Genomic DNA, 12,952 nt, shown 5'->3' on the forward strand with positions numbered 1-12,952 from the left:
GTTCAATACATTTTATTTGTAGAATACCTTTTGTTACAACTATGAGACAGAAAGCATATGTGTTAGAGTACGGTAAAAGCTATATATTTTTTTAATTCCCCCAACCACCAAGACGCATGGTCAAGATGCACAATGAAATTATGAAAACATCAGCTGCCGAAAAATCATTATAAGCACCAAGTGGCCTTGATGAATAGTGAAATTCGGCACAAAAGCAATAATGGCATTATAATGAATATGTCGATAGGATAGCAGTCAAAAATAGTCAATTATTGTAAGCTCGTGTTTGTGTATTGCGTCATCACGCAATGGCATCAGTTGGATTTCATTTAGCTGTTTTCCCTTGTCCTAACAGTTGACTTAGCTGTTATCCCTTGTCCTAACAGTTGACTTAGCTGTTATCCCTTGTCCTAACAGTTGACTTAGCTGTTATCCCTTGTCCTAACAGTTGACTTATCTGTTTTCCCTTGTCCTAACAGTTGACTTAGCTGTTTTCCCTTGTCCTAACAGTTGACTTAGCTGTTATCCCTTGTCCTAACAGTTGACTTAGCTGTTATCCCTTGTCCTAACAGTTGACTTAGCTGTTATCCCTTGTCCTAACAGTTGACTTAGCTGTTATCCCTTGTCCTAACAGTTGACTTAGCTGTTATCCCTTGTCCTAACAGTTGACTTAGCTGTTATCCCTTGTCCTAACAGTTGACTTAGCTGTTATCCCTTGTCCTAACAGTTGACTTAGCTGTTATTCCTTGTCCTAACAGTTGACACAGTTGTCATACCTTTAACTTGCTTGACACACTTTGACATAACTTTGTTTGGTTGTAGTGCGTAATAGTCTCCAGTTCTCCCGTCATCTTGTCACTCTTCAGCACCGTTGTGGACTACAACGCCTGTGCAGATGCCTTATTTTACACCGAGGGAGAAGCTCCCGATTCACTTTGTTAGTGGTGTCAGCCAGATTTGTTTTCTTTGCAAGCAACTTATTCGCTAATGATGATGATGAAGTGAAGAAATTGTCCACTGTGACATTTGTCCCCTTGCCAATGTAAGGTTCCACAAGCCTCATCACCACATTCCCGAAACTTGCTCACCTGCTGCCGATGTGGGTATTTTCGCAGATTTTGAAAGCCATTCAGCATGTACAATTATGCACGCTCTCACTGTGTACCCTACTCCAAGTAGGTCAGAGTAGACTGATAAGACTGCTTGGATTCAGTGGACTGTTATAGGGTACATACCATTTACAGATTAGAATTACAGTGTATCAATACAATATAATGGCCCGTCCTATTCTTAATTCACAATTGGTAATTACAGTTGAAGTCGGAAGTTTACATACACTTAGGTTGAAGTCATTAAAACTCGTTTTTCAACCACTCCACAAATTTCTTGTTAACAAACTATAGTTTTGGCAAGTCGGTTAGGACATCTACTTTGTGCATGACACAAGTAATTTTTCAAACAATTGTTTACAGACAGATTATTTCACTTATAATTCACTGTATCACAATTTCAGCGGGTCAGAAGTTTACATACACTAAGTTGACTGTGCCTTTAAACAGCTTGGAAAATTCCAGAAAATGATGTCATGGCTTTAGAAGCTTCTGATAGGCTAATTTACATCATTTGAGTCAATTGGAGGTGTACCTGTGGATGTATTTCAAGGCCTACCTTCAAACTCAGTGCCTCTTTGCTTGACATCATGGTAAAATTCAAAGAAATCAGCCAAGACCTCAGAAGAAACAAAATGTAGACCTCCACAAGTCTGGTTTATCCTTGGGAGCAAGGCCCTACTGTCTGAAGAAGGAGAGGAGCAGGCCCTACTGTCTGAAGAAGGAGAGGAGCAGGCCCTACTGTCTGGAGAAGGAGAGGAGCAGGCCCTACTGTCTGAAGAAGGAGAGGAGCAGGCCCTACTGTCTGAAGAAGGAGAGGAGCAGGCCCTACTGTCTGAAGAAGGAGAGGAGCAGGCCCTACTGTCTGAAGAAGGAGAGGAGCAGGCCCTACTGTCTGGAGAAGGAGAGGAGCAGGCCCTACTGTCTGAAGAAGGAGAGGAGCAGGCCCTACTGTCTGAAGAAGGAGAGGAGCAGGCCCTACTGTCTGAAGAAGGAGAGGAGCAGGCCCTACTGTCTGAAGAAGGAGAGGAGCAGGCCCTACTGTCTGAAGAAGGATAGGAGCAGGCCCTACTGTCGGGAGAAAGAGCGGAGCAGGCCCTACTGTCGAGAGAAAGAGCGGAGCAGGCCCTACTGTCGGGAGAAAGAGCGGAGCAGGCCCTACTGTCGGGAGAAAGAGCAGAGCAGGCCCAACTGTCTGAAGAAGGAGAGGAGCAGGCCCTACTGTCGGGAGAAAGAGCGGAGCAGGCCCTACTGTCGAGAGAAGGCGAGGCAACAGGGGAAACCATTTAAATGACATGCCCTCCTAAAACTAGTTATAACTCCAGTTCTGTTTGATATTAAGATTCGGACAACGACAGTGTGTTATATAGACGTTAAGAAAAGTCAAGGACGGAGGGGGGCATGACTTAAAAAATGGCAGAGAAATAAAATAATGAGCAGTCAAAATGACTGCTTTAGCGGTTCTAGTGTTAATGCTACCTAGCCACCACCATGTTTCAGCAGTGTTTTCTTCATCTGCAGTTATCTACTGGACCATCTACAGCAGGGCTAGCAACTAGATTCAGCCGCGGAGCGGATGGTCGGGGGGCCAGAACGTAATTATAATAGTTTGTACATTGCAAATTGACCACAGCTAAGCTCAAAAAGAGATTGTATTTGAAAATGACAATCATTTCATACCTTGATTACATATATTTTTTTTTTTTCGTGGGAATACTTGGGGAACAGATTTCCTAAATTAATCACATTTTTTTATGAATTCCAGGTGATTTGTTTTTTTTACCAAAACTGACTTTGGTAAAACAAAGCCGAACAAAATCACTTGCGGGCCGCCTTTTGCTGACTAGGGCTGGGAATTGCCAGGGACCTCAAGATACGATATTATCACGATACTTAGGTGCCGATTAGATATGTATTGGGATTATCAGCGTTGCTCACCATATGGCTGCTGCAGAGGGACAAGAGTGAGCCATGAGAAAACCAGTTTCTAACAGTCATGGAAATAAAAGTGCTGAAAACTAATTTGCTCCCTATTTAAAAAGAAGATGGAGAACGAACTATGAAGGAAAAAACTGGAGTTTTGGTGCAGTTACAGCCAGCTAGCACAAAAATAATATTGCGACATTGTCGAAACGATACGATATATTGTCAAAAATAATATAATCCGATATGGATCTCCATTTTTTTCCCCCATCACTATTGCCGACCCCTTATCTCCAGAAGCTGCTGTTATCTGCTGGACCATCTACAGCCAGCTGCTTGATGTATAGCACAGGCTTTCCAGAGTCATGCTAGTATATAATATATGCTACTGCACATTAAGTGCTTTTCATTCTACCCATTCTTCCCAAACAAGTCAAGGTATGCATTTACACTGTGGTACCATATATTACCATTTATCACACAGGGGAAGAGGAGAAGACGGGAGAGAGGGGGAAGAGAGGAGAGGAGGGGAAAGAGGGGGGGGGGGGAGAGGAGAGTAGAAGAGGATAGAAGGGGGTGGAGTGGAGAGGAGAAGACGGTATAGGGGAGGGGGGTGGAGTGGAGAGGAGAAGACGGTATAGGGGAGGAGGGTGGAGTGGAGAGGAGAAGACGGTATAGGGGAGGGGGGTGGAGTGGAGTTCATTATTCATCAGCCTTATAAAGGCACCTTTTGAGTAAGCATGTCCTTCAGCAGAGAGCGAGGGAGGGAGGGAGGACGGGAAAGAGAGAGAGAGAGCGAGAGAGCAAGGGAGGTAAAGAGAGAGAGGGAGAAATGGAGCGAGGGATGGAAAGAGAGAGAGGGAGGGAGAGAGACAAAGGGCACACAGCCTTTTAACCATCCTTAATGTCTCTCCTCACTCACTGCCTACAGGTCATACAGCTTCACTGCTACAACCCTTCCTTTCCCTCCACTACCAACGGCTCACTGAAATGACAGACAAATCAACACAAAGTGCACCTGTCTTGGCGTACTCTGCTTACTGTCACCTGGGTCCTTCTAAGTCCTTGGTCAGCTTTATTTCACAGGCGCAGGTGTTACCGCTGCCTGGGATTTCATTTTATACTCTTGTTTCTACTACATTCTGGACTCTCTGACATTCTCATGGGCTTGCTTACTTCAGCAGGCTCTGGCTTTCACAGACATCTGTACTCACAGACATCTGTACTCACAGACATCTGTACTCTTACACATCTGTACTCTTACACATCTGTACTCTTACACATCTGTACTCTTACACATCTGTACTCTTACACATCTGTACTCACAGACATCTGTACTCACAGACATCTGTACTCTTACACATCTGTACTCACACACATCTGTACTCACACACACGAATCACTTGCTCACTCTGAGTCACACACACTCACTCAAATAATTGTACATGTTACAGTAGCATGTAGCTGCGTGTGTGTGTATGCGTGCGTGTGTAGAAACTGTGTGTACTTGCTTGACGGTGTGTCGGGAGGGAAGGGACCAGAAGCGTAATCACACTCTGTAACAGCCATTGCTAAATTCTGAGGGAATTGTTGGCAGCCGCTGAAATGCTTCCAGTCAGCTTGTCATTTTTACAGTGTCCTCAGGCTGAACACACTATAATATACACACAGAGCTGTGCTTGAAAACCTGGTGTTAGCAGGCGGACTGCAGCCTCTCTCCTCACACACACTTAACATACTGCCATTGTGTCACACACCATTACTAGTTAGGATTTGCCCAGGAGTTTTGTTAGTCACTCCCTTCGCCCTATTGCGTCATCGGTCAGCGGTGTGTGAATGGTGGAAACAGGAATGAATTGGCTGGAGATTCAATAGGATTGTATTGTAACAGGGTTTAGAGTCAGAGTCAGAGTCAGTTCTGGGAGAAAGAGAGAGCTTTCTCAGGCAGGGAAGGACAGGGCAGAGCAGAGCAGGGCAGGACAGAGCAGGACAGGGCAGAGCAGGACAGGGCAGGACAGAGCAGGGCAGGACAGAGCAGGACAGGGCAGGACAGGGCAGGGCAGAGCAGGACAGGGCAGGACAGAGCAGGGCAGGACAGAGCAGGGCAGAGCAGGACAGCAGAGCAGGACAGGACAGGGCAGGACAGAGCAGGGCAGGACAGAGCAGGGCAGGACAGAGCAGGACAGGACAGAGCAGAGCAGGACAGGGCAGAGCAGGACAGAGCAGGACAGAGCAGGACAGGGCAGGACAGAGCAGGGCAGGACAGAGCAGAGCAGGACAGGGCAGGACAGGACAGGGCAGAGCAGGACAGGGCAGAGCAGGACAGGGCAGAGCAGGACAGGGCAGGGCAGGACAGGGCAGAGCAGGACAGGGCAGGACAGAGCAGGGCAGGGCAGAGCAGGACAGGACAGGGCAGAGCAGGACAGGACAGGGCAGAGCAGGACAGAGCAGGGCAGAGCAGGACAGGACAGGGCAGAGCAGGACAGGGCAGAGCAGAGCAGGACAGGGCAGGACAGAGCAGGACAGGGCAGGACAGAGCAGAGCAGAGCAGGACAGGACAGGGCAGGGCAGAGCAGGACAGAGTAGAGCAGAGCAGAGCAGGACAGGGCAGGACAGGGCAGGACAGGGCAGGACAGAGCAGGACAGGGCAGGACAGAGCAGGGCAGAGCAGGACAGAGCAGAGCAGGACAGGGCAGGGCAGGACAGAGCAGGGCAGGACAAGATAGGGCAGGACAGGGCAAGACAGGACAGGACAGGCTAATAGACTGTCAGATGTTGTCGTGACATGAAAACGTGGCTGCAGGTGAGCAGGGGAACTCACAGTTGACTGGTTATTCCTTCCAGATGTTGCTGTGTAACAATGGCCCATTCTTGTTGTTGAGGTCCGTTGAAGCCACACTTGCCTCTCAGGACAGACCTCTCAGGACAGACCTCTCAGGACAGACCTCTCAGGACAGACCTCTCAGGACAGACCTCTCAGGACAGACCTCTCAGGACAGACCTCTCAGGACAGACCTTTCAGGACAGACCCATGGTGTCCCTGATCCTAGGTCAGAAGTAGTGTTAACATATCCTCTGGCCACAGGTCATCAGCTCAGCTGCCATTTGTTTTGTCTCTCATGCTGGAAATGTTGTTTTCTTTCCACCTCTTTCCTTAACTAGCACGCCTTTCATATTATGATAGAGGTAAGAGAAGTCTCTCTCATTCAGCAGTTGGTTACGATCTGTTCACAGTTTCTGCATCTCTTGTGAATATGATTTATCATATCCCTCAAGCTTGAGACTCCCACCACCTCAGATGCACCATTCATGTCTATATGAGTTTGAAACTGCGCGCTGTTATTTTCATTTTTTGATGTGCACGGATATACGCTAAATCCACTGTCCTGTTTGGGATTCAGCAGCAGGAGGGAAGTGCATGGACCGTTGCCTTATTGGTTGGAATGCAAGAGTCTGAGCATGCTAGGAATGCAGCCAAAGAACGTGATGGTGAAATGATCGATATGGTGTCTTATATCAATGTGGGGTGGGAGAATGGTGGCTAACCACACACACACACACACCAACAGTTATAGGCTACTTAAATGTAATAACCATTTTGAACAGAAGCGACCCAGTGCCTGCTGGTTTGCAGTATAGCTAAGTCAGTACAAGAATAACCGTTCGCAGTAGCTTGCAAACATCAATATTGATTCTCCTGTTGAAGACAAAAGAATGTGTCACACAGATGATAAATGTTAGGCCTCTCAGCCCGGTCCTAGCCTACAGGGACAGCTGGACCATAAAAATGACATTGTTTTCATTTTTACAAGTGCCTGTGCTATGATTGATCACTTGAGAGAATGGCAACGTAAACATGACCTTGAACACTGTGAAGACAGCTAGAGGTGCAGGGTGTGGCTGCGGCTAGGTCTGGACTGCAGGCTTTAGGCCCAGGCTATATATCCTGCCCTATATGCTGCCCTCTTTCACTTGGTTTCATTCCCACTCCCTCCTTCCTGTTCCTCCTTGGCTATCATTAATCTGTCTATTCTTCCCTTCCTGTTCTGGCTGTACGCATGCAGGCCATTATGTGTACAACCTATGGGGAAAGATAAACATTCTCTGACATTAAAGAGGTTACCTTCCCTGCTATTCAACTAATCCATTAGAGGACCAATAGTGGCCCTCATTGAAGCAGGCAAGCAGCCAGGAAACGCAAACTTGTAGTGTATTTGAGTTTTAAAAACGCTTCAAAAGTTTGTAATTTCCGCTTTTGAAATTTCAGACTTAATTTGTCGTAAAGAAAAATGTATCAACCCCTACAAAAATGGTCCATGAATTATAATCCACATAATAATTCACATTCCCTGTTGCTGCATAAATATTTTCCTGCCGTAGAAAATTGGTTTAAATTAAGATCGGACATCTGTATAGACCTGTAACAGTCTGTAGACACAGAATGGTCATGGTCCGTCACTACGGCGACCAGAACACCTCTTAATCAGTCTGTCATCATCAGCATCATCCTGCCTTTGTAGTTCTCTTCCTTGATGGTATCCTGTAGTTCTCTTCCTTGATGGTATCCTGTAGTTCTCTTCCTTGATGGTATCCTGTAGTTCTCTTCCTTGATGGTATCCTATAGTTCTCTTCCTTGATGGTATCCTGTAGTTCTCTTCCTCGATGGTATCCTGTAGTTCTCTTCCTTGATGGTATCCTGTAGTTCTCTTCCTTGATGGTATCCTGTAGTTCTCTTCCTTGATGGTATCCTGTAGTTCTCTTCCTTGATGGTATCCTGTAGTTCTCTTCCTTGATGGTATCCTGTAGTTCTCTTCCTTGATGGTATCCTGTAGTTCTCTTCCTTGATGGTATCCTGTAGTTCTCTTCCTTGATGGTATCCTGTAGTTCTCTTCCTTGATGGTATCCTGTAGTTCTCTTCCTTGATGGTATCCTGTAGTTCTCTTCCTTGATGGTATCCTGTAGTTCTCTTCCTTGATGGTATCCTGTAGTTCTCTTCCTTGATGGTATCCTGTAGTTCTCTTCCTCGATGGTATCCTGTAGTTCTCTTCCTCGATGGTATCCTGTAGTTCTCTTCCTTGATGGTATCCTGTAGTTCTCTTCCTTGATGGTATCCTGTAGTTCTCTTCCTTGATGGTATCCTGTAGTTCTCTTCCTCGATGGTATCCTGTAGTTCTCTTCCTTGATGGTATCCTGTAGTTCTCTTCCTTGATGGTATCCTGTAGTTCTCTTCCTTGATGGTATCCTGTAGTTCTCTTCCTTGATGGTATCGAGGCAAAGGTCTGTTTTTATTACTGTTTGGAGCTATGATGGACATGCCCATAAAACATGATCTATAGTTAGAACAGAGCATATGCTTTTACATGACTCCAGTGCAGATCAGAGCCGTACCTACAGTATACAGTACCAGTCAAAAGTGGCGGTCTCAGCTCAGAGTAGGCAATGTAAACTCCTGGGCCAAGCCGAGCCGGAAAGAACAGAATGGTTCTGGTTGGCCCTATAGTGTAAATCGGGTATAGATATCCCTCCAGACCAGGTGTGCTGCAGCAGTCAGTCAGTCCCTCCATGCTACTCTACGGTAAGTAGGTCAGGCCTCATCCAGTAGTCCCGAGAGGAGACGGGTTGGTGATTTAAGTTTAACATGCTCATCACTTCCCTAGCCCCCATAAGCCCCTTCTGTCAAACCTTCATAGCACCCAGCCCAGCAGCTGGTTAAAAGTTTCTCTTTTCCTCCTAGCCCAACCATTGGCCCTGCAACATGGAAGCCATTTTGGATCCTACTTCAATGTACTGCAGTCCCATTTAATGCTTGGTGTCTGTGTAACAAACAGTGAATTTGATGTGTGTTTCTCTCTCTTCTCCTCTGCAGGACCCGGGGCCCATGCCTCCCTCCCCCATCCTGGGACAGAAGCCACTGCAGTTGATTGAGATCAAAGCCAGGGGGCGCTTCGGCTGCGTGTGGAAGGCTCAGTTGCTCAACGATTACGTGGCTGTCAAAATATTCCCCATTCAGGTACAGTAATGTAACCACTAACCACCACTAGTAGCAGGACAGAGGGCTGTGTGGAGGCTTTCTCTGCTTCTTTGGAAGGGAGAAGAGAGCGTCATCAGTCTTAAAGCTCCAGGCCCTAGGTAATCCTCCTGGGCTGACCAGCCCCCTACTTTAGAGGCCAATCACTAAGCCCACAGTGGCCTTGATTGACCACTGAGCACCAACTGACATGACCTAACATACATTATTATGCTATTTTTAAATAACAATCATATTTTTTCTTTTTTCTTTTCATGTCTAATAGGAATCCAAAACTCATTCTCAGTTGATATTGTACATCTTGAATAGTTTTCTGTGTGTTTGGCGTCCTCAGGACAAGCAGTCATGGCAGAACGAGTATGAGATCTACAACCTGAGCGGGATGAGGCATGAGAACCTGCTCCACTTCCTGGGAGCAGAGAAGAGGGGAAACAACATGGACATAGAGCTGTGGCTGATCACAGCCTACCACGAGAAGGTACAGCCCCCCCTGCTGGTCAGAAGATCACAGCACAAACAAAGCAAATTAAATCACAACTCATTCAACGTTGTCATGCTAGAATTTAACATTTATCCCAAGACATCAAGCGTCGTTGTGAAAATGCAAGTCTGTGTAGCAACACTGGTCCAGTATTTATTAACTAGACAACCTTTAGATAGAGCTGTTTCTTCCTATTTTTCAGAAAACACTAGAATGGTCTTTATCTGTGTTGAATATATCTGCCCTCTAGTGGTTAGAGGTAGAACAATCAGCTGGCATTATGTCAGATGGTATGGTGGCATGTTGACTTCAAGGTGAGCCACATTTGATAGGTGCTGTTATATTAACTGGTTGTCTGCCTCCATTTCCAGGGCTCGTTGACAGACTATTTGAAGGCCAACGTGTTGTCGTGGAGCGAGCTGTGCCACATAGCCCAGACCACGGCTCGAGGCCTGGCCTACCTCCATGAAGACATCCCTGGTCTGAAGGACGGACACAAGCCAGCCATCGCCCACAGGTCAGCTCCCTGCTCTCCCATCCTCCCTGGTCATCTATCTCTGTTTGTGTTCCTCTATCATTACACTGCCATTAAAGACCTATTCTACAATGTTCTTTTCAATCCACTGCCTTCCTTCACTTACCCCCCCCAAAAAATCTAACTCTGCTTCCAGAAAGTAAATCAAGTCAAATGTATTTATATAGCCCTTCTTACATCAGCTGATATCTCAAAGTGCTGTACAGAAACCCAGCCTAAAACCCCAAACGGCAAGCAATGCAGGTGTAGAAGCACGGTGGCTAGGAAAAACTCCCATGAAAGGCCAAAACCTAGGAAGAAACCTAGAGAGGAACCAGGCTATGAGGGGTGGCCAGTCCTCTTCTGGCTGTGCCGGGTGGAGATTATAACAGAACATGGCCAAGATGTTCAAATGTTCATAAATGACCAGCATGGTCAAATAATAATAATCACAGTAGTTGTCGAGGGTGCAACAGGTTAGCACCACAAGAGTTAATGTCAGTTGGCTTTTCATAGCCGATCATTCAGAGTATCTCTACCGCTCCTGCTGTTTCTAGAGAGTTGAAAACAGCAGGTGTGGGACAGTTAGCACATCCGGTGAACAGGTCAAAGTACACAACATTCATCCTGTTAAATGATGGGTATCTTTCCTTTCCCACGCTGTCTGTTGTCTCATTGGTGTGTTTCTGTTCTGCTGTAATCCACAGGGATATCAAGAGTAAGAATATCCTTCTGAAGTCCAACCTGACGGCCTGCATCGCTGACTTTGGCCTGGCCCAGAGGTTTGAGGCTGGGAGATCCGCTGGGGACACGCATGGACAGGTGAGTGATGAGTGATTGGAGGAATGGTTGTGGAAGGTGTAGTCCAGACTCCATGATGTTCTACATGACTGTAAAAACGTCAGCATACCTCGACGTTCATGTTACAAAGAAAAAAAAAACATCAACATCGTTAATCTGTTCAGCACAAGCGGAACTCTGTATTCCCTAATGTCAGATTGAGACAATTGCATGTAAATTATCCAAAACAGGCAGGACCACCGATTGAGACTGATCTCTAACCTGTGTGTGTGTGTGTGTGCGTGCGTCTGTTCATTCCAGGTGGGCACCCGGAGGTACATGGCCCCTGAGGTGCTGGAGGGGGCCATCAACTTCCAGCGGGACTCGTTCCTGAGGATAGACATGTATGCCCTGGGACTGGTGCTGTGGGAACTGGCCGCACGCTGCAAGGCTGCTGACGGTAAGAACACACTCCCTGGAAGGACCATAGAGTAGGAGTGGCCCACGCAGAGTGGTGGTGGCCCACGCAGAGTGGTGGTGGCCCACGCAGAGTAGGGGTGGCCCACGCAGAGTAGGGGTGGCCCACGCAGAGTAGGGGTGGCCCACGCAGAGTAGGGGTGGCCCACGCAGAGTAGGGGTGGCCCACGCAGAGTAGGGGTGGCCCACGCAGAGTAGGGGTGGCCCACGCAGAGTAGGGGTGGCCCACGCAGAGTAGGGGTGGCCCACGCAGAGTAGGGGTGGCCCACGCAGAGCAGAGGTGGCCCACGCAGAGCAGGGGTGGCCCACGCAGAATAGGGGTGGCCCACGCAGAGTAGCGGTGGCCCACGCAGAGTAGAGGTGGCCCAGGCAGAGTAGAGGTGGCCCACGCAGAGTAGAGGTGGCCCACGCAGAGCAGAGGTGGCCCACGCAGAGCAGAGGTGGCCCACGCAGAGCAGAGGTGGCCCACGCAGAGCAGAGGTGGCCCACGCAGAGCAGAGGTGGCCCACGCAGAGCAGAGGTGGCCCACGCAGAGCAGGGGTGGCCCACGCAGAGCAGGGGTGGCCCACGCAGAATAGGGGTGGCCCACGCAGAGTAGGGGTGGCCCACGCAGAGTAGGGGTGGCCCACGCAGAGTAGGGGTGGCCCACGCAGAGTAGGGGTGGCCCACGCAGAGCAGAGGTGGCCCACGCAGAGTAGGGGTGGCCCACGCAGAGTAGGAGTGGCCAACCCTCTTCCTGTCTTCCTAGCATACTCTCTGGAGAGCTACCCTACCGCAGGATTGTGTTCCAGCTTTACTCGGAACCTTGATTAGCTAAATCAGGTGTAGGGCTGGAGCAGAAGCCAGCATACACAGTATCTCTCCAGGAGGGGTGGGGGGTGTCCTTTCCTGCACTACCATAGTCCTGGTGTCTATCCAGGGAATTCTGTCTGGATTCTGTCTGTCTGGTTCCATGGAGCCGTATTGACCAGGCCTAACCCGGGTTGTTGTGTCGGGGGTCAGCATGTGGAACGCCCTGCATGACCTCTGGTTATCACTGGAGGGCAACTCTGGGTTAGAGCCTGGTCAGAGCAACTCACGGCCCAGAGGGAGACCTCCACTGGTCAAGAGCTGTTAGACAACACAAAGCATCAGCTCTGAATACCTTGGGGGAAAAAACTCAGAGATCACTGATTGTGTTTAGACCACTGTTTTATTTTCTTTATTAGCTGAAAGTAATGATTGGTATATTGATTGCATTTTGTGAAGGTTTTTTCTTTGTTGGAATGGATCACTGTGGTGTTGAGGTAACAGTCTGCTGTGTGTTATTTCAGGCCCAGTGGATGAGTACATGCTGCCGTTTGAGGAGGAGATTGGCCAGCACCCATCCCTGGAGGACATGCAGGATGTTGTAGTTCACAAAAAGATGAGGCCCACGCTCAGGGAGTGCTGGCAGAAACACACTGTGAGTAGAACATATACACCATGTATCTTAACCAATCAACCATTGTGACCTGACTGAAGGGTGACTACCACAAATGACCAAAAACCCATTGTCATGCCAACAGTAAGGAGATGGAGGACAGTGCCTTCAGAAAGTATTCACACCCCTTTGTTGTGTTACAAAGTGGGATTAAAATTGATTTAATTGTAAAAAAAAA

The 12,952-nt window shown here is 47.9% G+C and overlaps 1 protein-coding gene across 1 annotated transcript in view; it reads left to right on the forward strand.

Annotated features, from left to right (window-relative positions):
- LOC115155533 (activin receptor type-2A-like) overlaps window positions 1-12,952 on the forward strand; it is a 57,819-nt gene that overhangs the window by 39,981 nt on the left and 4,886 nt on the right. Inside the window, exons 5-10 of the mRNA XM_029702221.1 lie at window positions 8,899-9,042; window positions 9,395-9,538; window positions 9,913-10,058; window positions 10,763-10,877; window positions 11,157-11,295; window positions 12,626-12,756. Of these exons, the coding sequence (XP_029558081.1) occupies window positions 8,899-9,042; window positions 9,395-9,538; window positions 9,913-10,058; window positions 10,763-10,877; window positions 11,157-11,295; window positions 12,626-12,756 (819 nt within the window). The remainder of the gene's footprint in view (window positions 1-8,898; window positions 9,043-9,394; window positions 9,539-9,912; window positions 10,059-10,762; window positions 10,878-11,156; window positions 11,296-12,625; window positions 12,757-12,952) is intronic.

Source organism: Salmo trutta, chromosome 20, assembly GCF_901001165.1.
Source record: "Salmo trutta chromosome 20, fSalTru1.1, whole genome shotgun sequence".
Lineage (NCBI taxonomy): Eukaryota > Metazoa > Chordata > Actinopteri > Salmoniformes > Salmonidae > Salmo > Salmo trutta.